The sequence below is a fragment of the Caretta caretta genome, chromosome 15, assembly GCF_965140235.1.
Source record: "Caretta caretta isolate rCarCar2 chromosome 15, rCarCar1.hap1, whole genome shotgun sequence".
Lineage (NCBI taxonomy): Eukaryota > Metazoa > Chordata > Testudines > Cheloniidae > Caretta > Caretta caretta.
In genome coordinates, this window is record NC_134220.1 from 2,486,363 (window position 1) to 2,512,915 (window position 26,553).

The window sequence follows — 26,553 nt, forward strand, 5'->3', positions numbered from 1 at the left end:
CCGCCCTGGTGTTCCAGGGCCAAGATAGGGATATGCGTTCCATCTATCGCCCTGCCACAGTTAGGGAACCCCAGTGCATTAAAGCCATCCACAATGGTCTGCACATTTCCCAAAGTCACTACCCTTGATAGCAGCTGGTCAATGATTGCGTTGGCTTCTTGCAGCACAGCAGCCCCCACAGTAGATTTGCCCACCCCAAACTGATTCCCGACTGACCGGTAGCTGTCGGGCATTGCAAACTTCCACAGGGCTATGGCCACTCACTTCTCAGCTGTGAGGCTGCTCTCATTTTGGTGTCTTTGCGCTTCAGGGAAGGGACAGCAAGTCACAAAGTTCCATGAAAGTGGCCCTACGTATATGAGAGTTTCGCAGCCACTGGGAATCATCCCATACCTGCAACACTATGCTGTCCCACCAGTCTGTGCTTGTTTCCCAGGCCCAGAATTGGCGTTCCATGGCATGAACCTGGCCCAACACCACCATGATCTCCCAATTGCCACATGCCGTGCTTCTAGGAACGTCTGTGTCCAGCCTCATCAGTATAGTAATCGCGCTGTCATCGCTTCCTCGCCCGGTTTTGTAGGTACTGCACACACTGCTGGATAATGCGTGAGGTATTTACAATGGTCAAAACTGCAGCAGAGATCTGAGTGGGCTCCATGCTTGCCGCGCTATGGCGCCTGCACGAGTAATCCTGGAAAAAGGGCGCGAAACATAGGAGAGCAGAGTGGCAATGGAAGAGGTGCTGTTCAGTTCACGATAGCCAAAAAAAGGTGGGAAATGGTTGTCTTCTGTAGCTTTCACGGAGGCGGGAGCCCAGGACAGACAACATGGAGAAGCTCGGTAGCATGCCAAGAGCGGGAGAGCAGAGTTGGCAGTGGAAGTCGTCAGTGAGGAAGAGAAAGAGTAGATACTTATAGGGATTACGTAGAAAGACGAGAGGAAATGCGAGGTGAATTCATAGTACCAGGAGAGAAGCGGTGCACCATACTGCACCATCTGCTGAAAGCAGTATGGCGTCTGCATGCCAAAAAGGCACTGTCATAAATATAAAGGGAAGGGTAAACACCTTTAAAATCCCTCCTGTCCAGAGGAAAAACCCTTTCACCTGAAAAGGCTTAAGAAGCTAGGATAACCTCGCTGGCACCTGACCACAATGACCAATGAGGAGACAAGATACTTTCAAAGCTGGAGGCAGGAGAAACAAAGGGTCTGGGTCTGTCTGTATGATGCTTTTGCTGGGGACAGAACAGGAATGGAGTCTTGGAAACTGAGTAAGTAATCTAGCTAGATATGCGTTAGATTTTGATTTCTTTAAATGGCTGAGAAAATAAGCTGTGCTGGATGGAATGTATATTCCTGTTTTTGTGTCTTTTTGTAACTTAAGGTTTTGCCTAGAGGGATTCTCTATGTTTTGAATCTAATCACCCTGTAAGGTATTTACCATCCTGATTTTACAGAGGTGATTCTTTTTACTTTTTCTTCTATTAAAATTCTTCTTTTAAGAAACTGAATGCTTTTTCATTGTTCTTAAGATCCAAGGGTTTGGGTCTGTGGTCACCTATGCAAATTGGTGAGGATTTTTATCAAACCTTCCCCAGAAAAAAGGGGGTAAGATTTGGGAGGATTTTTGGGGAAAAGATGTTTCCAAACTAACTCTTTCCTAATAATAATAATACCGGTGTTAGACGTTTGGTGGTGGCAGCGAAAGTCCAAGGGCAAAGGGTAAAATAGTTTGTACCTTGGGGAAGTTTTAATCTAAGCTGGTAAAAGTAAGCTTAGGAGGTTTTCATGCAGGTCCCCACATCTTTACCCTAGCGTTCAGAGTGGGGAAGGAACCCTGACAGGCACAAAACGATTGTCTGCCGTAACTTTCATGGAGGAAGGAGCGACTGACGACACACACCCAGAAACACCCGCAAGAATTTTTTTGCCCTGTCATGCACTGGGAGCTTAACCCAGAATTCCAATGGGCGGCGGGGACTGTAGGATAGCTACCCACAGTGCACTGCTCTGACATTCAATGCTAGCCTCGGTACTGTGGACACACTCCGCCGAATTCACGCGCTTTAGTGGGGGACACACAAGACCGAATGTATAAAATAGCTTCCGAAAATTTGAATAGAATAATTTTGAAATAATTTTGTACTGTAGACGTACCCGTAAAATCCTTTGCTGCTGCCTACAAACTGCACTCTGGGAAGGGTATTAAGTTCTGCTAGGCCAGGCCAGGCTGACAAAGATTCTGTGGCTAAAGGTGTTTCCACTGTCCCCTGAGTTGATGGTAAGTGTAATTGTAAACGGGCAGTCGTCATCAAGCAGGTCTGTTTCCAGTGGAGTCCCACAGGGCTCAGTTCTTGGCCTTTGCTATTTAACCTTTTTATCAGTTACTTGGAAGAAAACACAAAATCAGCTGATAAAGTTTGCAGATGACACAAAAATTGAGGGGGCGGAAAATAATGAAGAGGACAGGTCATTGATTCAGAGCGATCTGGATTTCTTGGTAAACAGTGCAAGCCAACAGTATGTGTTTTAATACGGCTCTGTGTAAATGTATACACCTAGGAACAAAGAATGTCAGCTGTACTTACCAGATGGGGGACTCTATCCTGGGTCGCAATGACTCTAAAACAGATTTGGGGGTCATGGTGAACAATCAGCTGAATGTGAGCTCTGGGTGCGACACTGACCAAAAGCCAACGCAGTCCTGGAATGTATAAACAGGGCATCTCAAGTAGGAGCACCCTTGTATTTGGCACTGGTGTGACCACTGCTGGAATCCTGTGTCCAGTTCTGGTGCCCACAGTTCAAGACGGATGTTGATAAATTGGCGAAGGGTCAGGGAAAAGCCTGGCCTCTGAGACCCTCCGCACTCATGGGGTTTCAGAGGCCGGGCTCCAGACGAAACCCCAACATCTACACTGCAGTTGTTAGCCCTGCAGCTGGAGCCCCACAAGCCCAAGTGAGCTGACCTGGGCCAGTTGTGGCCATGCCATGGGTCTTTTATTGCAGTGTAGATATACCCAAAGAGAAGGTTAGGGGCTGACTTGATTACAGTCTATAAGTACCTACATGGGAAACAAATATTTAACAATGGGCCCACCAATCTAGTAGAGAATGGTTGAAAATGATCCAATGGCTAGAAGTTGAAGCTAGACAAATTCAGACTAGAAACAAGATGTAAATTTTTTGATCGTGTTGGAACCTGGCTCTCGGGGTCACAGCAATGCTCAGGTTTGGCCCAGCCAAAAAGTGATGGAGCTGTGGCCCCAGTGTTGTTCCCACTCCCGACTCCATGGCCAATGGCTTATGCAATATGTGGGGGCCTACTGTGGCTTGTGCGGTTGGTAATGGGGAAATGGAACCTTTCACAGGTAGGTCACCAACTCTATCTGAGTCAAAATGTTGGTGTTCCATAGCTTGTGTGGAATGAATTTGTTCAGACCATTTCCTAAGGCTCAGGTGTTGAACCCACAAAACCCATTGTCACTAGTTAACACTAACTGGCTCCTGGTTGGCAGGCTGAACCAAGCATTGAATGGCCCCTCCAAGCATTGAATGGGTGGCCCCTCCAACTCAGGGCTAAGCCCCACTGTGCTGACCTTGGTGCCCAGGTGCTAAATAACGGGGGCTGATTGCTGCTCTGTTACTAAAGTGCAACTCTGTGGGTTCCAGTGGAATTACCCTGGCATCAGCTTGGAAGGTAGTGGCTACTCAGCCCCATCTTTTTAAGCAAAGCAGGTTCTGTGGCTCTAATGCTCCTCTCCCTTACACTGGAGTAAAGCCAGGGTAACCACATTGCCTGTCTCAGGGCGAGAGGCGAATCGGGCTCAGGGTATATGTGTCTGTAATAATATAAGTGGGTTTTGCTTCCAATAATTATAGAGGGCCAGAATCTCAGTGGGAGTAAATTGGCATTGCTGCATTGAAGTCAGTGCTGATTTACACCAGCTGAGGATCTGGCCCTGATGGGTGTAAAAAGCCCAGGGTGATAGCTGGGAACAAGCTCTGCTCAGGTATTAGGAAAGCTAGGGCTTGAAGGACCATCCCAGTGTGTGAAATCCTATCTCACCTGGAGAGGTCTCCCAGCCTGACCTGGATCGGCCAGGCTCACCTCGGAGGGCTCCATTCCTCACACGAGCTAGTGTGTCTGACCCATGGAGAGGAAGCTCAGCATCCCTTTTCTGTGTTCTTCTTTCCCCCAGGGACCATGCGTCCAGTGAGGAGGAACTTCTATGACCCCTCCTCGGCCCCTGGCAAGGGGATCGTGTGGGAGTGGGAGAATGACAACAACTCCTGGACCCCCTATGACATGGATATTTGCATCACCATCCAGAATGCCTATGAGAAGCAGCACCCGTGGCTGGACCTCTCCTCTCTGGGCTTCTGCTACCTGATCTACTTCAATAGCATGTCGCAGATGAACCGGCAGACACAGCGGAAGCGCCGACTCCGGCGCCGCATGGATCTGGCGTACCCACTCACCATGGGCTCCATCCCCAAGTCCCAGTCCTGGCCTGTGGGCACCAACTCCGGGCAGCCGTGTTCCTGCCAGCAGTGCCTGCTGGTCAACAGCACCAGGGCAGCCTCCAATGCCATCCTGGCCTCGCAGCGGAGGAAGGTGTATGTGGGTAACAGCAATGGGACTCTGGCTGTCAGGCAGAGCAACACTTTCAACGGCACAGCACTGTGGTCTGCGGGCACCATGACAACCGGGGGGGCAGCTAAAACGGAACAGGCCCGGTCCCCTAGCGGCACGCAAGTGGCCACCTTCTCCCGGAGTCAGAGCGCTCCCACTGGCACCCAGCTTCCTGGGCAGAACAACCTGAACAGGCCTGGCACGCAGCGGGTTGCAATCCTGAGTACCAGGGCCTCCATCCCACCAGGGTAAGGATCCATACCTCCTGTGGGTTCAGTGGCGAGGAAGTGGGGGTAGCTGCTGGAGGGCAGATGTGGAGCCAGGTCACATTATAGGGCTGTTAAAATGGTCCAGTGCCCCTCAACCATAATGCCTATGGTGATATATGGCCTGCATGTTTATGTAGTTTGGCATCCTCCTCCCCGTTGCACTCAGAGACCCTCAGCTCTCATCTGGAGCAGACGCACCCTCCTGAGTAGATGATGGAATTCAGTTTCTGTTCTTTCAAACATGGGGCCTTATTCTCTTCTCTCTTACACCTGGGTAAATCAGGAGTGACTTCACTGAAGTCAGGTGCGTAACACTGGGGTTAAGCCAGTGTGAGTGAGAGAACTGAATGCCTGCTGTCCGCTATGCTCCTGGGCTGGCGGGGTCTAACCCTGGCCTGGGAGGAACGCCCCTCCTTAGTGGGATTCAGTTTCCATGTTCTGTCAATCTTGATAGCCCTCCTTTGCTCCGCTGATGGCATCTAGCCCTGCTGTGGGGGTAACCCAGCCAGTCCCGAAGGTGACGCGGGACTTCTGGGCTAGGAGCATTACAGAGCAAATAGATTGAGAGAGCAGTTCCATGTCCATGACTGAGGATTTGTGCAGACACTGTTCTATATGATCACGTGTCACCCTTCTCCAGGCTTCCATCCTGTCCAAAGAGGGGCCTGTGTCACTTGGTATTTCCCTGGAGGGGGCTCTGCATTGTTCTTTGGGTGTGTTCATTGTCAGAGAGCCCGACATTCCTGACTAGCTCCGCAGCTCCGTGCAGCATGTGGTGCTGCACGCCTCCCCTACTTCCGGTGGGGAAAGCCAGAAAGAATTCATGGGATGACTCTCCACAGCAAGAGGAGGGCCAGGGTGGCTGGCGCCAGGGTGGGAAGGGAAGGGAAGAGCTGGGTGTGGTGGGCAGTCCTGGAACCTGACAAAAGTATAACCTAGCGGAAGTCACCCTGGCACCATCAAGATCTGTCTGTTCCCCTCTCCTCCATGTCCTACTTCCCCACCCAGTAACATACACAGCCCCGGTCTGGGTGGAGGAAGCCTCCCTCCTTTGGAACTACTCTCTAACTCCTCAGCCCGTGGGCCTGGTAACCATCCTGTGCCTAACTGGACTGCCTGGGGTCCCTCCTGGGCCCCATTAGCTCAGTCAAAGGGATCACTGCAGATCAGCTCCAGCCCAGCAGCTTGTCCCATCTCCACAGGGTGGGCAGCCCCACATGGCCAGCCACAGGGAGCGCTGACCACAGACGCGGCCAGAGCCGGTGGCCGGTGAGAACAGGGACAGGATGCTGAAGAGAGCAGTTGGTATTTCTAAGCAGCCCTGAACTGGCAGGTGCAGGTCTGGGCCAAGGGGAGACAGAAAGAGCCGTTGTTCCCAGGAGGATGTCAGGTGCCATGCAGTGCCGTGCCGTGCGGCCTTGCAAAGCCTGGGCCTTGCAACCACCCACCCCAGAGCCACCATGCAGAGCTGAAGAGCCGGGGGGGGGGTGTCTGACTGTCACTGGGGTTTGAGCTGGCTGAGGGGTCGGCTCTGTGCACTGAAAGTTGTGTGGTCTTGTTGCTGTAGCACCCGGGCCCAGGTACAGTGGGTTGTAAACACAAGGGGATTCTCCCGGAATTGCTAAGTGTCCACTCCTGCTTGCTCGCTCTCACTCTCCCAGCCTCCTTCCCCCTCCATCCCTTGTCCCCCACACCTGATCTGATTTAGTGCATCCCTAATTTCCAGTGCTAGGGTCCATCGAACTCCCAGAGGCTCAATGGACCATAACTATATAGACAGATGGATAGAGTGGGTGGATGAGAAGGAGGGATGGAGAGTGGGGACGGAGGGATAGAGATTGTCAAGGTTCCTTCCCCACTCTGAACTCTAGGGTACAGATGTGGGTACCCGCATGAAAGACCCCCTAAGCTTATTCTTACCAGCTTAGGTTAAAAACTTCCCCAAGGTACAAACTTTGCCTTGGTGAACAGTATGCTGCCACCTCCAAGCGTGTTAAACAAAGAACAGGGAAAGAGCTCACTTGGAGACATCTTTCCCCAAAATATCCCCCCAAGCCCTACACCCCCTTTCCTGGGGAAGGCTTGATAAGAATCCTCACCAATTTGTACAGGTGAACACAGACCCAAACCCTTAGATCTTAAGAGCAATGAAAAATCAATCAGGTTCTTAAAAGAAGAATTTTAATTAAAGAAAAGGTAAAAGAATCACCTCTGTAAAATCAGGATGGTAAATACCTTACAGGGTAATCAGATTCAAAACATAAAGAATCACTCTAGGCAAAACCTTAAGTTACAAAAAGAAACAAAAACAGGAATATACATTCCATCCAGCACAGCTTATTTTACCAGCCTTTAAACAAAAGGAAATTGAATGCATTTCTAACTAGATTACTTACTAATCTTAACAGGAGTTGGAAGGCTGCATTTCTGATCTGTTCCTGGCAAAAGCATCACACAGCCAGACAAACCCTTTGTCCCCCCCACTCCAGATTTGAAAGTATCTCGTCCCCTCATTGGTCATTTTGGACCAGGTGCCAGCGGCGTTACCTTAGCTTCTTAACCCTTTACAGGTGAAAGGGTTTTGCCTCTGGCCAGGCAGGATTTTATAGCACTGTATCCAGAAAGGTGGTTACCCTTCCCTTTATATCTATGACAGAGGTGATGGATGGAGGGGAGAGATGGGAAAGGAGGAGAGGGATGGGAAGGGAGAGATGGAGGGGGGATGGGGATGGATGGATGGATAGAGGGAAGGTATGGGGATGGAGGGCAGGGGTGGGGAAGGAAGGATGGAGGGGATGGATAAAGGGGAGGTATGGGGATGGAAGGAAGGGATGTGGAGGGATGGGGATGGAGGGAGGGAGGGATGGAGAGGAGGGATGTGGGAGGGATGGAGGGAGAAGAGGCATAGGGATGGGGATGGAGGGAGGGAGGGATGGATGGATGGAGGGGGGAGATGGATGGAGGAGAAGGTTGGGGATGGAGGAGTGGAAGGGAGGGATGTGGGAGGGATGAATGGATGGAGAGGAGGGATGCGGAGAGGGAGCCCCAGTAACGCTATCCACAAGGCTCAGAGTGGGGTGCCTTGCCCAAGGCTGTAGACCCAGTCAAAATAGTCCAGAGCTTTGTTGTGGTGTGCAAGGGGACTCTGTGCTGGGAGGAGCGATGCAGCCAAGTCTAATAAGTGCTTCCAATGGGCTTGCAGAGCCCAGCAGGGACTACCCCTGTTCTTCTCAGGGTCTGATGCTACTTGCAACCATACCATGATACATGCTGGAGATGCAGGGGCATGGCTCTGTGTGCATTTCCGGTTGGAAGTGAATCCTGTGGGTCTATCTGGGTTTGTTATCAGACTGTAGAGATCTTGGGTTGGGTAGTGCTGTTATTGCCAATCAGGCATCAGCTTCACTTGGCTGGGTAGACAACTAGACTGGGAGACCTGGGTTCTGTTCCTGGCTCTGCCATTGGCCTGCTGGGTGACCCGGACAAGTGATTTCACCACTCTGAGCCTCAGTTTCCCCATCTGTAAATAACACTGACCTTCTTTGTAGAGCGCTTTGAGATCTATGAATGAAAGGTGCTATAAAAAGCTAGGAATTATTATTCTTCATGTTAGACTGGGCTTCGTCACTATTCTGGGTCTGTCCCTAGTCAATATCTGTGCTTAGATGCCAGGCTGGTAGATGCCTGAGAAATATCTTTGCTAGCTAGGGTCAGATGCTCAACTCATGTAACTTGTCCCAGATCTGTTGAAATAATGGAGCTATGCTGAGTCCCACCAGCTGAGGAGCTGCCCCATAACCCACACAATAGGCAGTCAGCCGGGTTGGCACATTCATCCCGGGACCATTGCGATCAGCTAGTCTGACCCGCTGGATCGCACAGACCCTAGAACTGCCCCACAGTAAAGCCTAACGAAAGCAGAGTTAGACTGACTCAGACACGACTTTCACCTCCACTGCTTTTCAGCTATCCCCCTTGCTACCTCCTCTGCTTTGGACACTGAGCCACCCCCTAGCCCTTCTCCGATCAGCCTGAGAAATGTATTGAAACAAGCTATCTTAGCTTGACTCTTGTAGCCTCTGTCAGCGATGAACCGGGCAATTCTCTGAGACCCCTCGCAGCCCTGTCACCACCAGCCTATCCCCATAAGAACATAAGAATGGTCCTACTGGGTCAGACCAAGGGTTCATCCAGCCCAGTATCCTGTCTTCCGACAGTGGCCAATGCCAGGTGCCCCAGAGGTAATGAACAGAACAGGTCGTCATCAAGTGATCCATCCCCTGTCACCCATTCCCAGCTTCTGGCAAACAGAGGCTAGGGACACCATCCCTGTCCATCCTGGCTAATAGCCATTGATGGACCTATCCTCCATGAATTTATCTAGTTCTTTTTTGAACTCTGTTATGGTCTCAGCCTTCACAACATCCTCTGACAAGGAGTTCCACAGGTTGACTGTGCGTTGTGTGAAGAAATACTTCCTTTTATTTGTTTTAAACCTGCTGCCTATTCATTTCATTTGGTGACCCCTAGTTCTTGTGTTATGAGAAGGAGTAAACAACACTTCCTTATTTACTTTCTCTACACAAGTCATGACTTTATAGACCTCAATCATATCCCCGCTTAGCCATCTCTATTCCAAGCTGAAAAGTCCCAGTCTTATTAATCTCTCCTCATACAGAAGCCGTTCCATACCCCTAATAATTTTTGTTGCCCTTTTCTGAACCTTTTCCAATTCCAATATATCTTCTTTGAGATGGGGTGACCACATCTTAACAGAGTATTCAAGATGTGGGCATAGCATGGATTTATATGGAGGCAACATAATATTTTGTGTCCTATTATCTATCCCTTTCTTAATGATTCCCAACATTCTGTTGGCTTTTTTGACGGCCGCTGCACATTGAGTGGATGTTTTCAGAGAACTATCCACAATGACTCCAAGATCTTTCTTGAGTGGTAACAGCTAATTTAGACCCCATCATTTTATATGTATAGTTGGGATTATGCAACTCCGAGACTGTGGGGCACATTCTGCTCTTGGGTACCCCAGGAAAGTTCACTGAAGGCAATGCGGATGCCCTGGGGACAACTTTTCCCAATGTAAGGAGCTTTCTACGTAGTTATATCTAACTAGAGGCTCTTTCCTGGCCTGCCCCCTATGAATTAAACAGAGAGGGCCAGCTCCTCAGCTGATGTCAATTGGTAGAACTTCACTGAAGTCAGTGGAACGATGCTGATTTACACAGCTGAGGACCTAGCCCCCTGGGTATGTCACAGTTGTAAAAACAGGGGATGAGGGAGCTGCAGATGAGTCTAAATTAGATCCTCAGCAGGCCTGCCAGGTGAATATTCCCCTAGGCCAATCTTACAGGCACTGTGTTCTGCTCCTGTGTGGTCCCTCTGAGCAGGCCTTGCTGCCTTGGGTTCCCTTTAATTCTGCAGCATTCACTTAGCAGCCTCTTGCATTCCTCGCCCTCTGGGGACTCTCTTTTCCTTCCACTTCCTCTCATTACCTTGGTATCTGAGATCTTCCCATTCCAGAGGTGTCTCTCTCTCTCTTCCTTCTTCCCTCCTTAGTTCTGCTTGTCGGCCCTGGCACTCTCAGGCAAACCAGTGTCTTTTTTCAGTCCCCAGGAAAGACCTGTCAAATGATGTCAGGAGATAAACCCGATTGGATTAATTGTAAAACCCCAGTTAATCCAAGGCCATGAGTGAGGCAGTCCCAGTCCCCAGCCCCGCCTTACTAACACCCAGGGGCTGTAAATGGGCTGGCTGTGTATATATTCATACCCCACTGTCACGGAGTCCCTGGGCGATGCTCTGGAACTGCTCCCCATGAAGCCAGTCAGGACTCTGGGGCAGTCGCCTTTCTGTGAGCAGCCTGTCTTCAGGACACACAGCTCACACAGCTTCCACCTTCCTGGGTCTGACCTCGGAGCATTCAGCATCCTCTGCCCCTCCGTGCGCTTCCCACAGCGAGTCCGCTCAGGCGGGGCTCCTGGGGAAGCCAGAGGGTCCTGCACCCCAACTTCGCAGTCAGACGTGACTCTCAGCCAGCCAGTAAAACAGAAGGTTTATTAGACGACAGGAACATGGTCTAACACAGAGCTTGCAGGTGCAGAGAACGGGACCCCTCAGCTGGGTCCATTTTGGGGGGTAGTGAGCCAGACAACCACGTCTGCACTTCACTCCATGTCCCAGCCAGCCCCAAACTGAAACTCCCCTCCAGCCCCTCCTCCTCTGGGCTTTGTTCCTTTCCCCGGGCCAGGTGGTCACCTGATTCCTTTGTTCTCCAACCCTTTAGCTCTCACCTTGCAGGGGGGGAAGGGCCCAGGCCATTAGTTGCCAGGAAACAGGGTGTCGGCCATTCTCTGTGTCCAGACCCCTGCACACACCTGCCCTCTAGGGCTCTGCAATGATCATACACCCTTACCCCACCCCCTAGATACTTAAGAACTGCCTAGGGGAAACTGAGGCACCCCCCCACTATTCAGAGGAAACATTAAGAACAGTCCCACTTCGTCACATCTCTCCCCCCTTCGAGATCGAACTGAGCGGGATCACTTTAGCCGGTGACCTGGGGAAGTTCGAAGCCGTTCCCATGGATGCCCCAGCATCTCTCCCATTCCTTGGTAGGAGTTACACCAGGCCCTTCCAGTTTCACGCCCTCCCTTAGGTCAGGGGTGGTCGATAGCACTCGCAGGCCGCATGTGGGAAGGTTTATGCAGCCCATGCCCTTTGGCCACCCCAAGAATGTCTCCCCATTGACCATCACCTTCTGCTCCCACTGGAGGTCCGGGGGGCCTGGCCCCAGGAAACTCCACACAGACATATAGGTTGGGGTCAGGAGTGGGAGCCTGTCCACATCCCCAACCATCTGGCTGACGGAGTCTATGGCCTTGGGACCCAGCAAGGGAGCTAGACACCGGGGCTTTTCCGCAGGGTCCCCTTGGTTCAAATCACCAGCCTGCTCAAAGGCAGTGAGGTGGGCATCCACACACCCCCCCTCCTTAACCAGGGGCAGCAATTTAGTCTCGAGGTTCCCTGCGGAACTGGCCCCCCGGGATCTATCCCCACTCACCCCGGGGAGGTCCCCTAGGCCTCTCCGCTCCCCCACCGCCAGTTCATGCTGCTGCTGCTTCTGCAGCTCTTTCTCGGGCTCTCGCTGTCTCCCAGGGTCCTCTTGCTCTCTCGGACTCAGCTCCAATCCCGTCCCTCTCCAATCCCCCGATGGGGAACCCGATCGTGAAGACCCCCGTCTGGTCGGGGACAGGAGTCTTGGCAATGCCTGGCTCCCGCTTCAGCTGCTCCCAGATCCTGCTATAGCCCCAGTTGGGGTCAGGAATCTGTTCCTTAGAGCGGTCATCCTCCTCCAGCTGCACGATTAACTCTGCTTTGGTGAAAAGAAAAGGAGTACTTGTGGCACCTTAGAGACTAACCAATTTATTTGAGCATGAGCTTTCGTGAGCTACAGCTCACTTCATCAGATGTTTCCAATGCTCAACCCTCTCTTTCTGCACAGGGTTACAATGTCCTTCTTAAGGAGACGGTGACAGGCCATCACTCCGCTCCTCCCAAGTTGTTGTGGACTCACAGGCCTGTGTGTTCTCAGCTCCCCACGGTTTCCAGGGAGAACCCCTAGTGTGCCAGCCCTTCTCGAGGTCACCACCTCTTTGCCAGGGTCGAGCTGCAGACTCCTCCGCCCCTTGGACTGCTTGCTGCAATCCCCAGGGGAACCCTGCTACTGCACAGTCCTTCTCGCTGGTCACACACTCCCAGGGGTTAACCGCCCCCCGAAACCGCTCCTCTCTGAGCCTTCAGCAGGCCTAGTCCTCGGCAATCCCCCTTCGTGTTACTGCTCCCCAGTCACTTACTGCAGGAAGCACCATCCACGGGGTGCAGTACATCCCACCGCTGCCACCAGTTGTCACGGAGTCCCTGGGCGATGCTCTGGAACTGCTCCCCATGAAGCCAGTCAGGACTCCGGGGCAGTCGCCTTTCTGTGAGCAGCCTGTCTTCAGGACACACAGCTCACACAGCTTCCACCTTCCTGGGTCTGACCTCGGAGCATTCAGCATCCTCTGCCCCTCCGTGCGCTTCCCACAGCGAGTCCGCTCAGGCGGGGCTCCTGGGGAAGCCAGAGGGTCCTGCACCCCAACTTCGCAGTCAGACGTGACTCTCAGCCAGCCAGTAAAACAGAAGGTTTATTAGACGACAGGAACATGGTCTAACACAGAGCTTGCAGGTGCAGAGAACGGGACCCCTCAGCTGGGTCCATTTTGGGGGGTAGTGAGCCAGACAACCACGTCTGCACTTCACTCCATGTCCCAGCCAGCCCCAAACTGAAACTCCCCTCCAGCCCCTCCTCCTCTGGGCTTTGTTCCTTTCCCCGGGCCAGGTGGTCACCTGATTCCTTTGTTCTCCAACCCTTTAGCTCTCACCTTGCAGGGGGGGAAGGGCCCAGGCCATTAGTTGCCAGGAAACAGGGTGTCGGCCATTCTCTGTGTCCAGACCCCTGCACACACCTGCCCTCTAGGGCTCTGCAATGATCATACACCCTTACCCCACCCCCTAGATACTTAAGAACTGCCTAGGGGAAACTGAGGCACCCCCCCCACTATTCAGAGGAAACATTAAGAACAGTCCCACTTCGTCACACCCACTGGGAGCCTCTCAGCATGGAGGTGGGGAGGGATGTGATGGAAAATTGCAGAGCTGGAGAGACGCAGCACTCGGATGGTCAGCCTGGGGAAGATTAGCCCTCCGGTGCAGTTGGTCCAGTGCTGGCACTGGGGTTTCTGGGGGCAGAAAGCGTTCGTCAATTCACCCCAATAACTCATTGTCAACAGGTGTGGTACCACATGACAAGGAAAGAACATGTATGTTTTATAGTGGAAGTTAACTCAGTGGAGCTGCTGATTTACATCAGCTGAGGATCTGGCCCATAGATTCCAAGCAGACGGATGCAATTCAGCAATACTCCCTGAATGGCAAGTTCAGACTATTCCCCCTTCTTCAGCCCTCTGTTTCTGCCACCTCATATCCAAAACACTCCCCAGGCCTTCTCGGCAGGAACTGAGAGCAGCCTTCAAATGGGGAAAGGAAATGTGGAGGGGATGGGTCAAGAGACTGGAAATGGCCCATAGAGATTTCTGGCTTGAGCCCAGTCCAGGTCAGCTGGTGAGCGAAAGTCTCTGGGGGCCTGTGTGAAATGAACTGGCAGGTCTCAATCCAGTTCCAGCATCACCCAGGCTGCAATTGGCCCGCCCTGGGTGGGGATGTCAGCATAGGAGGCAAGGACTGAATGCAGCATGGAGGATGAATGGTCACCCTTCCAGGTCAGAGTCAAGGCATGGAAGCAGTGTGGTAGGGGAGGAGTTTTCATTGTGCTCTATCTTTTCTGCTCAGAAACAAAGAGCTGTGGGCTCCAAGGGGCTCGCAGCACTGCCCTTTTCACCAGCACTAACGTGCCTTTGCCAGGGTGGAGGAGGATAAAACCCAGAATGTAGCTGACCGGTTAGGTGGTAACAAAAGGATCTAATCAGAAGGGAATTACTAAGTAACCCCTACAGGTGCCATACTTTAGTGAGTAATAGCCTGGCTTCCCTGAGAACAGACCTCCTGGGTTAGACGTGAGGTCAAACTAGTTGATCACAATGGTGCTTTCTGGCTTTATGATCTATGAACACACTCGGGCTTTCTATGATCAAGCACCAAGATGGCAGACATGGGAGACGCCCAGAGGTCATGGATTTTGATTTGAGTTGAATGTTTCGAGTGCTAGAGCCTGGCAAGGAAAGAGCCCTGCGTGAGGGAGGAATCGGCTCACAAATAACAAACCACCGGCTCCCTGGTGTCTGCAGAAATCAGAATGTCTGGCAGCGGTAGGTGGGTTCCCTCAGGGTCAGCGCTGGGGTGGCTGGTGTTCAGTATCTTTGTAAATGGTCCCACGCAGGAAGTGCATTGTGCATTGCAGATGAAGAGAAGGCATCGCCAGTGCCACGAGGACAGGAAGCATGAGAGGGCAGGAAGAGAGGAGATTTAAAGGGCTGAGCAAAGGGGCTTTAATATAGGAAAATGCAGTGCTCTCTAACTGAGAGATGTGGGAGTCAGGGGTCTGGACTCTAATTCCAGCCCTGCCACACCTGCTCTGTGTCCTTGAGCAAATGATTTCCCCTCTCTTTCTCCTCCTACTCTGGGTCTATTTAGACCAGGGGTCGGCAGCCTTTCAGAAGTGGCTAGCCGAGTCTTCATTTATTCATTTTAATTGAAGGTTTCGCGTGCCAGTCATACATTTTAACTTTTTTAGAAGGTCTCTTTCTATAAGTCTATAATATATAACTAAACTAGTGTTGTATGTAAAGTAAATAAGGTTTTTAAAATGTTTAAGAAGCTTCATTTAAAATTAAATTAAAATGCAGAGCCCCCCGGACCGGCGGCCAGGACCCGGGCAGGGTGAGTGCCGCCTTTGGCACGCGGGCCATAGGTTGCCTACCCCTGATTTAGACTGTAAACATCTCGGGGCAGGGATTGCTTTTTCCTCTGTGTTCAGATAGCTTCTAGCCCAGTGGGGGCCCGGATCCCAGCTGAGCCTCTGGTCACTGCTGTGATGGAGGAAGACCAAAAGGAGCTGGGTTAGTGGAGCTAGGGCAGTAGCGGTGCAGAAAGGGATTTGGAAGGGGATAGTAGGGGAGAGATTAAATACAGATTTGCAGTGTATTGCTGTAATGAAAAAGGAAAAGATCAGCATGAGATTATGCAGAAAGGAGCTGCATGGAAGAATGCAGAGGAGCCCACTACCCTGGTGGGGGATTACTGGGAGGACCGCTGGATCATATCCTCAGCCGGTGCAAATCTATATAGCTCTGTCCACTTAGCTCATTTGTAGCCACTGAGGATCTGGTCTACTCTGTGCATTGCTGGGCAGCTAACCGGATGGAGATAAATGAGAGGAGGCAAAGAAAAGTGATCATGATAAATGTGAAAGGTCCAACATGACAGGAAGGGCTAAAGGGACTTAATTCCTAGAAGAAAGAAGGATGAGGGTATTGTGATAGCTCTGTGCATAGAGTTAAGCGAGAATATTAAGGACGGTGAAGACTTAGTCAAGGTTGCCCAACAATGGATCAAAGAAGTACAGGTTAGATCACATACCTTCAAGCCACCAGAGCAAATAGAAAATGGAGCAGTCAGGAAAGGTCATTGAGACGTGCCCAGTGAGACAAGACCACGTACTCTGGGGACAGCATGGAGAAGCCAGGAGCAGCAGCTGGACTGGATGTCCCTTCTGGGTCTGATCTCTATGAATTCCAGTGAGTGCAGTGCTGGGAGGGGCCCTGGGGGAGCAGAAACGTTGGTGTCATGGTGAGTAGCCCTTGGCCATACCCACTGTAAATTGAGATGAGGGTATTGTTTGTGCAATAGACACTATACTGTGAATTTCAGAGTTGGGCTCAAAGCAAAGGACAGATCCAACCTGACCCCTAAGTTGGGAAATGGGATGTCACAATCTAAACCCGGGATCTACATTTTGCAGCTGCCACCTATAATGGGCCAAATCTAACCCCAAATCCTCCCCACCCCAGACTAAAATGTTGGGGCATTCAAAATGAAGGTCTAGATTTGAATTATACAGGTTGGTCCCTCCCTGGAGTCTGAGAAACCACCTCTGAAAAGGACCTGATGGAGAAGTGCTTGAGAACGTCTGGAGTGGAGGCAGGAGGGGAAATTGAGCTAGAGGCTCGATCTGAGTCAGCAATGCAGCTGTGGTGGAAGCTCGGTATTTGTCATCTTCGCTCTTGCTTTGCACATGGGAACACCTGTTTGTCAGTGAGAAAATCTTTGAGCCCCAGTTACTCTCTGGTTCCCACGCCCAACCCATCACCTCACCTCTCTCCTACTGTCAGGAGACCCTGATCTGTCACCAACCAGGTGGCTACGGCATGGCTTTGTGATGCCAGTGACCCTTGGCTTAGCACCACCCTCTACCCCATCCTGCTGGGGGAAATACAAGTGAAGCCCAAAGTGCGTCTTGCAGATCAGAGCCTGGGGCACCACATGGCAGGATGGCACAAGGCCCAGATCCTCAAAGGTACTGAGGCAACCTTGCTGCAGGCAGATGTGTCCTTGATGTCCTTGGCTCTCACCCCTCTGCCTTGTTCTCAGTCTGAGAGGGCCCACAGCACCTTGTGGCCTGTGACCCTTTCCTCTGGGCTAGGTGTTTGAGCTGGGTAGCTTTGGACTCCACTTAACCCTCCCTCAAGAACATCTCACAGCAGTTGCTGCAAACCCTCTTGAACACAGCAAAGTTTATTCAACACAGACACTGGAGAGAGAACCAGTGGAAATGAAAGTGCCTCGTATACTTTCCTACTGCAGCTCAAGGTTCCCACAGATGCCCAGGGCAACGCTCAGATGGCCCAGACTTTAGCTCAGTTACTCAACCTGGTTAATGACGCATTTTCTGTCTACACTGCAAATCTGAGCCAGGTTATGACTAGGTCGGGGGACAGCCAGGTTAACCATGGCTATATCAGTATAGAGGGAGTCTTGTGTTCTCCCTTAAGGTCTTGCTGCCCTCGAGGCCTGGAAAAGCTCAACTTTGCACCTAGGGTCTGTGTCCGCTGCAGTCACAGGCTGTGATTGCAGCTTGTGTGGCAGTACCTGAGCTAGCTTGGGTCCCGGAGCCATGCCAGCACAGGCTGGGGAAGCCCTCCTGGACCCCTGCGTATTACTTAGCCCTCTAGCCCTTGCTGCTGCGGCTTCACTGCTCTGGTACCTTAGCTAGCTCCCCCTGAGACTGCAGTGTGAACACCCCTCCCCTCCCTTCCCAGTATCTTCACTCATCAGTCTAATGCTTTGCATCGCCCGCCTCGGGTATCTCAGTGCACACGACCTGTTCTCTGGGCCGCCAGCTCTGTCTGCAGTCACTGTTGGCCCCAACGCTTCCATCCACTGTCTGGCAGTTTTACAGACTCCAGGAAGTCTCACTGATGTGCAGCACAGCTGGGGCCCTTCCCCATCTCTAGCCCCTTGGCCCAGGTATGGAAAGATCACACATGGCTGGTGTAGGGATCAGCTGTTCTGAGTTTATGGCAAGACATGGGTCTGGTTAAGGGCACTCTTGACTATTCCATACAGCTGCTGGCACTGTGCATACGGACAGGGGGCTTTTGCAGCTGGGTGCTGTGGCTGCTGCAGGGTGCAACTCCATTGACTTCAGTGGATTTGCACCTATAGAATCATAGAACCATAGAATATCAGGGTTGGAAGGGACCTCAGAAGGTCATCTAGTCCGACCCCCTGCTCAAAGCAGGACCAATCCCCAACTAAATCATCCCAGCCAGGGCTTTGTCAAGCCTGACCTTAAAAACTTCTAAGGAAGGAGATTCCACCACCTCCCTAGGTAACGCATTCCAGTGTTTCACCACCCTCCTAGTGAAAAGGTTTTCCTAATATCCAACCTAAACCTCCCCCACTGCAACTTGAGACCATTACTCCTTGTCCTGTCCTCTTCCACCACTGAGAATAGTCTAGAACCATCCCCTCTGGAACCACCTCTCAGGTAGTTGAAAGCAGCTATCAAATCCCCCCTCATTCTTCTCTTCTGCAGGCTAAACAATCCCAGTTCCCTCAGCCTCTCCTCATACGTCATGTGTTCCAGTCCCCTAATCATTTTTGTTGCCCTCTGCTGGACGTTTTCCAATTTTTCCACAGCCTTGTAATGTGGGGCCCAAAACTGGACACAGTACTCCAGAGGAGGCCTCACCAATGTCGAATAGAGGGGAACCATCACGTCCCTCGATCTGCTGGCAATGCCCCTACTTCCTCGGCTCCTCCTTCTTCCCTTTTCTAAAGATGGGCACTACATTAGCCTTTTTCCAGTCATCCGGGACCTCCCCCGATCGCCATGAGTTTTCAAAGATAATGGCCAAGGGCTCTGCAATCACATCCGCCAACTCCTTTAGCACTCTCGGATGCAGCGCATCCGGCCCCATGGACTTGTGCTCATCCAGCTTTTCTAAATAGTCCTGAACCACTTCTTCCTCCACAGAGGGCTGGTCACCTCCTCCCCATGCTGTGCTGCCCAGTGCAGTAGTCTGGGAGCTGACCTTGTTTGTGAAGACAGAGGTAAAAAAAGCATTGAGTACATTAGCTTTTTCCACATCCTCTGTCACTAGGTTGCCTCCCTCATTCAGTAAGGGGCCCACGCTTCCCTTGACTTTCTTCTTGTTGCTAACATACCTGAAGAAACCCATCTGGTTACTCTGAACATCTCTTGCTAGCTGCAACTCCAGGTGTGATTTGGCCTTCCTGATTTCACTCCTGCATGCCTGAGCAATATTTTTATCCTCCTCCTTGGTCATTTGTCCATTCTTCCACTTCTTGTAAGCTTCTTTTTTGTGTTTAAGATCGGCAAGGATTTCACTGTTAAGCCAAACTGGTCGCCTGCCATATTTACTATTCTTTCTACACATCGGGATGGTTTGTCCCTGTAACCTCAATAAGGATTCTTTAAAATACAGCCAGCTCTCCTGGACTCCTTTCCCCCTCGTGTTATTCTCCCAGGGGATCCTGCCCATCAGTTCCCTGAGGGAGTCAAAGTCTGCTTTTCTGAAGTCCAGGGTCCGTATTCTGCTGCTCTCCTTTCTTCCCTGCGTCAGGATCCTGAACTCGACCATCTCATGGTCACTGCCTCCCTGGTTCCCATCCACTTTAGCTTCCCCTACTAATTCTTCCCGGTTTGTGAGCAGCAGGTCAAGAAATGCTCCGCCCCAGTTGGTTCCTCCAGAACTTGCACGAGGAAATTGTCCCCTACCCTTTCCAAAAACTTCCTGGATTGTCTGTGCCCCGCTATATTGCTCTCCCAGCACATATCAGGGTGATTGAAGTCTCCCATGAGAACCAGGGCCTCCGATCTAGTAACTTCCGCTACTTTCCCTGAAGCTGCATTTAGTCTTGATGCTGGAGATTTTTAGACCCAGGTGGCAGAGTTTATAACCAATCCCCTTCCGCCCTATCCCTGACCTACGGGATTTACACACTGGGTGCTGTTGGAGGAAAATCTCGGCCTCCTAACTGGAGCTGGAATCAGGAGCTAGCCACAAAGCTCATGAAAATGCCGTCCCCAGCTGCAGCTCCCCCTTCATCAAACAGTCTCTCCCACAGGCTACTGCTGGGTCGCACCTTCCATCTGGGCTGCTTCTCCTCACCAGCCTCCAGGCTCGTTTCTAGCTGCAGCTGCCTGCATCCCCCCAGCCTGGAGGGCTTTTGCTGTCCAGAGATTCTTGGTATGGTCCTTAGCAAAGGGCTGACAGTGAATAGGAGAGAGGAATGAGCCCTTTCAAGCCCTTTGCCTGTGACCCTCGCTTAGGATGGGCACATTTGTCCCCCACTCATGCCTTGGCCACTCAGGAGACCTGATAACGGGGGGAAGGGTGTGAGGCTGGCTCTGAGGCAACCGCTATTGAAATCTGCCTTGAATGTCTCCTCCTCTTCTGATCTCTGTCTCTCATTGCCCCAGAGTCTGGGCTCCAGCTGCTCGGCAGTGCAGGAAGTGGTTCACAGAAGCCGTTCAGCTGCGGTTAGCCGGGGAGGGATGTAAACGAGCATCACACGGCCTGTGGCCCCCTGGTCCACCCACGAGTTCGAGAGCCGACGTGAGAAAATGCACTTCCCCTCTCGCTCGCCCACCTCCTGCAATGAAAACAGAGCAGGCCTCCCGCAGGCCCTGAGAACTCCTCTCTGGCTCAGAAGCACCTTCGCAGCTGGGCTTCTCAAATGGAGGCCTGGGACAGGGCTGTCTCCACGGTAGCATCTCTGGCCAGCTCAGAGCCCCCATGTGCTGCAGAGGTTAGTCATCAGGGAGGGGTCAGAGACAATGTTTCCAGGTAGGTGTACATACCTATGCACACACACACTTCTAGGGGGATCTCACACACACAGATACACACATCACACACACACTCTTCTTCTGAGATCTCTCACACACAGATACGCGTACAACGACAGTCATGGGGGATCTCACAAACACTCACCCTGTACACATGTGCATGCATGCACACATTGCTGGGGACCTCACTCCCACCCCTTTGCACAGGTACACGCATGCACACCCACCTTGCTACAGGAATCTCACACACACTAATGCCACGCTATGCAGGAGGCATCAGCTAGAGGCAAGCCTAGCAGCTGGTGAGGAGCAGCAGCCCCGATGGAAGGAGTATGCACATGTACGCTCAGTCATTGGGATCTCATACACAGGCATGCACACTCCTCCACAGTGAGCCACATTCACAGTCTACCCCACAGAAACCCTATCCTGGGGATTTCTCTCTCTCTCTCTTGTACACACACATACACACAACTCAAGATCACACTCATGCACTCACACTCACGCCCCAGCATGCACCAGATACAGCAGTTTTCTAAAGAAAATATCCAGAGCTAGGGGATGCATTTACAACGCTGAGAAACTTCCCAGTGGAAGGGTGCGGGGCTGGTTTTCAGCCATCACTCCCCCCAGGTGTTCTCGCAGGAAACCAGCCTGATCTACTCCCACTATTTGTAACGAGATCGTTGATGAAAGCTTTTCACTGGTTTCGTACTGAGAAAACCAGAACGATGCTGGTGAGCGAAAGCCTCAGCAAGATAGCCTGCCAGAAGCAAGGCAAGCGTCCCACGCCAGCGCTGCCATCACCCCAGTCCTAACCCCAGTTGTTCCCGGCCTGGGTCCCTGCAGCTATCCCAATGCGCTGCACTTCTGACCTGCAGCTCACGAGCCATAGAATCCCTGCCTTTCCTGATCCTGGGCACAGCAAGAGCTCCCCCCATGCATTTTGTTCCCTACCTTCAGCATTCCTGCTGTTCCAGTCTTAGGAACATAGGACCTAGGACTTGAAGGGACCTCTTGGGTCATTGTTTCCAGCCTCTGCTATCACAGGCAGCTCCATCATATCATCCCATTCATAAACTTCCCGAGCTCAATCCCAGACTAATTTGGTTGTTTGCCCACCTGCTCCTAGGGGTAGGCTGATCCAGAACCACCCTCCTCTGATGGGTAGAAACATTTTTCTCATTTCCAGCCTCAGTTTACCCATGGCCAGTTTATCCTCATTTGTTCTTTTGCCAGCATTGTCCTTTAGCTCCAATAGTTCTTCCCCCTTCTTGGTATTTACCTCCCAGTGCATTCATAGAGAGCAATCAGAGCCCTTTGCAGCCTCTCCTAAGATGGGCCCTCCGTCCCCTGGGCAGCCTAGCAGCCCATCTCTGCACCTGTTGCAGTTTGAATCCAACTTTCTTGACCACAGGTGACCAGCCTGGTACACAGTATTCACATCTACCAGTGTGATCTATGCCATCATGTGCCAGCAATGCCCCTCTGCCATGTACGTTGGCCAAACCGGACAGTCCCTACGCAAAAGAATAAAAGGACACAAATCTGACATCAGGAATCGTAACATTCAAAAACCGGCAGGAGAACACTTCAGCCTCTCTGGCCACTCAGTAAAAGATTTAAGGGTGGCAATTTTGCAACAGAAAAGCTTCAAAAACAGACTTTAACGAGAACCTGCTGAGTTTGAATTAGTATGCAAACGAGATCCCATTAACTCGGGTTTGAATAGAGACTGGGAGTGGCTGGGTCGTTGACTCTATATATTGACTCTATTTCCCCATGTTAGGTATCCTCACACCTTCCTGTCAACTGTCGAAATGGGCCATCGTGATTATCCCGACAAAAGTTTTTTTCTCCTGCTGATAATAGCTCATCTTAACTAATTAGCCTCTCACAGGTTGTATGGCAACTTCCACCTTCGCTATATGTATATCTATATCTTCTTACTGTGTGTTCCATTCTAGGCGTCCGATGAAGTGAGCTGTAGCCCACGAGAGCTCATGCTCAGATAAATTGGTTAGTCTCTGAGGTGCCACGAGTCCCCCTGTTCTTTTGGAGTATTCCAGAGGGAAGCTCGCCCATGCCCAGCTCGGCACCAGTTCCTGCTGTGCTCATTGCTGTTTTTGCACTCCCACCCAGTTCTGCAATCTCCCTGGTAGTCTAGTGCTGGCCACTGACACAGCATCTCCGTCCTGACCTGCGCTGCCTTGGGCTCTCCCAGTGTTGCAGCCCCCTCCCAGCTCTGCAGCGATCTTTCTGTTCCACCCCCTAGCTCTAGCAATGACCAGCAGCCCTCCTGGAGCAGCAAAAGCCAGCTGAGCAAACCATGATGATCACTAAGCCACGCATCGCCCCGTTGATGTCTGTGGGACTGCTCGCAGTATAAGGTCAAAAAGAACAGGAGGACGTGTGGCACCTTAGAGACTAACCAATTTACTTGAGCATGAGCTTTCGTGGGCTACAGCTCACTTCATCGGACGCATAGAATGGAACATATAGTAAGAAGAGAGTGTAACAGGATCAGGGTCCTAGCTCATCTCATGCAAAAGGCATATGGTGTATGGGAAAAGAGCAGGGTTGGAAACAGGAGCTTGCCCAGTGTGATTGCCCTGGAAATTCTCCCCCCTCAGCTGAAGAGGGAGGCATGTGAAGCCGCAGGATGCGAGATCGTCACCAAACAGGAGAGTGAGAAAGAACAGGTAGTTTAAACGAGCAGCATGGTCTAGTGGGTAAGGCATTACCCTGGGCTCCAGTCCCAGTTCTGCCCCTGCCCTGCCTGTCCCCTCACCCCACCTGTCCCGCTACACAAACACACGCTGTAGACAGTCATCCTTCCGAGGCAGGGACCATGCATCTTGCTGGGTGTTTGTACAGCGCTGGGCACAAAAGCACTTGTCTGTCCTACTTGGATACAGCTAAATAGCAATCAGAGCAAGTGAGAGCTGGGGAAAGAGGGAGGGATTTTCAGGGCACTGCTGAAGTCACCACAGTGGAACGCAGAGGAGCTGGGGCTGCTATGCCAAGCTGTCTGTGCCCAGCCGCGGCTGCCACCTGGTACGCGCTTCCTTCCTCTCGGTGACACTGCGCTTTCGCTTCCCTAGTGCTGGGAACTGATCAGAGCTGGCTTGTGGTAGCGTTCTGATCTGCAGAGACGGTGCAGCCCACAGCTACAGATGGACAGGTAGGAACGCCCAGCACCTGGTTGATCCAGCCAGGAGAAACATGACTAATGTCTCTTGTCACCTTCGTGCCTGTGAGAGGGGCTGGAGTGACAGCCCTGCAAGACCAAAACCTGTGGAGCCCCAGAGTGGGTAGCAGCAGGGCAAGCTTCCCAGCAGGATGGCTTGACAGTGACCCGGAGAGACCCCCCTCTAGGGGTGGGAGGGGAGCTCTCCCTCCGGGAGCCGTTCAAGCTTCAGCTTCTCCGCTGGCACTGCCAACAGGGGGCCAGTGAGTGGCAGCGGTGCTGATGTTTTTGTGGGAGGGAGCCGTGTGCCCCTGGGCTGGCCTGACACCCAGCTCTCCCGTTGCACAGAACCCACACACAGTCGTCAGCTCATTTTCAGAGAGTGGTGACCTAGGCAAGCTAGAGGCAAAAGTCTCTGAGTCCTGCACCCAGCTGCCATGAACCAGGGCTTGGGGCTTTTTTACTTCCATTGTGATGGTAACTAGTGACTAAGTGACCTGGCCCTGAGTGTTCACTTCTTGGGGACATTTGAGACTCCAGGGGTTCACTTTGGGATGTCCTTCCCATGGGATGCAGGCCCCACTTTCCCCTGGAGCAGGAGCAGAAAGTGTTCTATATCTTCATCCAGGCTTCCATGCAAATAGAGGAAACCCACATCTCTTCCCCCGGCCAGTAATAGCTAGAGTGCTGGTGGGGAGAGAAGGGGATTCAGGTTAGTGTCTTTCACTTCCTTTGCAACTAAGGAAGCTGTGTGGAGTGCCATTGCCTTACCCCGGTTTCCTGGGGTCAGACGTTTACGGCTGGCCATTCTCTGCATTCAGCACTGGGCAACCTTAACTCTGCCTCAGTGAGGATTCTGGACAGCTAATGATTAGTTACCCCCTGTGCAGACATAATGGAAAATACAATCCCTGCTCCCAGAGAGTTTACAACACACAACAAAATGTGTAGTCCTGATTGTTCAGTCTCGTTTTGCATGGTCACATAATAAAATACAACCTCGGGTAGTCTTTTCTCTCACACAGCAAATAATGAATAAGGCAGGACTCTGTGTGCCATACAGAGATATGAATGTTACAGAGGGGTGTCTAAGGCTATAAGGGAAAAAGGTACACTCTTGTATTGTTTGAATAGTAGGCTATGATCATGCCTGTATTGTGATGATGTATTTCCACAAGGGGGCAGAATTAAGGTTACCCAGGCAGCCTTAGCAGGGCTATTTTGTGAGTGCTTAGCTGTGCAGCTGTAATGTCCTATTAATATAGGTTTCAGAGTAGCAGCTGTGTTAGTCTGTATTCGCAAAAAGAAAAGGAGGACTTGTGGCACCTTAGAGACTAACCAATTTATTTGAGCATAAGCTTTCGTGAGCTACAGCTCACTTCATCGGATGCATTCTGAGCTGTAGCTCACAAAGGCTCATGCTCAAATAAATTGGTTAGTCTCTAAGGTGCCACTAGTCCTCCTTTTCTATTAATATAGGTTTCTTTAAAAAGGTGTTTGGGTTCAGGAGCAGATCCACAGCTGGTGTAAATCAACCTAACTCCATAGATTGCAGTGGGACTGTGCCAGTTTACATCGCCTGAGGATCTGGCCTTGGTCTCAGTGGTTTCCCCTCGACTTTGAACTGGTTCTGCTCTGTACCAGTCTCTAAATCTTCATATAAGCAGGGGCAAACTAACAGACAGACCCACACTGTGAGCCTAGTCCCCATTTAATTCCACCTTCTGTCATTTGAGAGAGATCCACTGCAAGGAGCGACTCCACCTTAAACCAAGCCAGGACTCTGTAATCTCCCCTAAGCTCTTATTTATCAATGGCAATGGCAGCTGGTGGCTCTTTCCAGACACCCCCACCCGTTCGCAGACTGTGAGGTCATTGACAGGGGAGGTGCCATTCTGCCCCTTACAGAAGGGGATTAAGGCCCTGTTATAAAGCCACCCGATCTGCCGTCCACCAGGCCCTTTTAAGCCAGAGCTGGGGCGAACATCAAGCAGGCTTTCCTCCCCCGGTGCTGCGCTTGCCATCTCTGGAGTGACACACACTGGACCGTGGCCTTGGTCACAGCCATGAAGATCAAGCTGGCAGCTGGGTGAGTGAGCTGACAGCATGAGGGCTGGAGGAGTAGGGTGGGGCAGGGAGAAAGGTGGAGAGCCACACCTGTGCTTCACAAGCTGGCTCCCGCTCCCGTGAAAGTTTGGCCAGCAGCCAGAGCAGGCTCAGACCCTCCGCCCCACTGGAATTTGCCCTGCCTTGGTCTGAGTGGAATGAACAGGAGACTTTCCACGACTGCAGAGCAATGGGAGCTGGTCCTCTCCACTCTGGGCCCATGTTTCTCTTGTTTAGTGCAAGCCTGGGGGCGTGGGGCTGGGTCAGGGCTCCATGCTTCCTGGCTGCTGTCCCTTGGCTGGCTGCCACCCGTGACACTGGGGCGTGGGGGGATGGGAATGGCTGTATTGATGTTGTCCTTTGGCTGCTTTTCCTTGTAGCCCAGCTCGGAGGCCAAGCCAGCAGAGCAGGCTTCAGTGATGCCACAATGCCGGGGACAGTTGTTTTTAGTCCCACC

The 26,553-nt window shown here is 51.8% G+C and overlaps 1 protein-coding gene across 5 annotated transcripts in view; it reads left to right on the plus strand.

Annotated features, from left to right (window-relative positions):
• The window catches only part of DTX1 (deltex E3 ubiquitin ligase 1), a 124,075-nt gene that overhangs the window by 77,686 nt on the left and 19,836 nt on the right, over nt 1-26,553 (plus strand). For all 5 annotated transcript variants that reach the window (XM_048822255.2, XM_048822252.2, XM_075120163.1 and 2 more), the window contains one exon: nt 4,206-4,887. In XM_048822255.2, the coding sequence (XP_048678212.2) occupies nt 4,206-4,887 (682 nt within the window). The remainder of the gene's footprint in view (nt 1-4,205; nt 4,888-26,553) is intronic.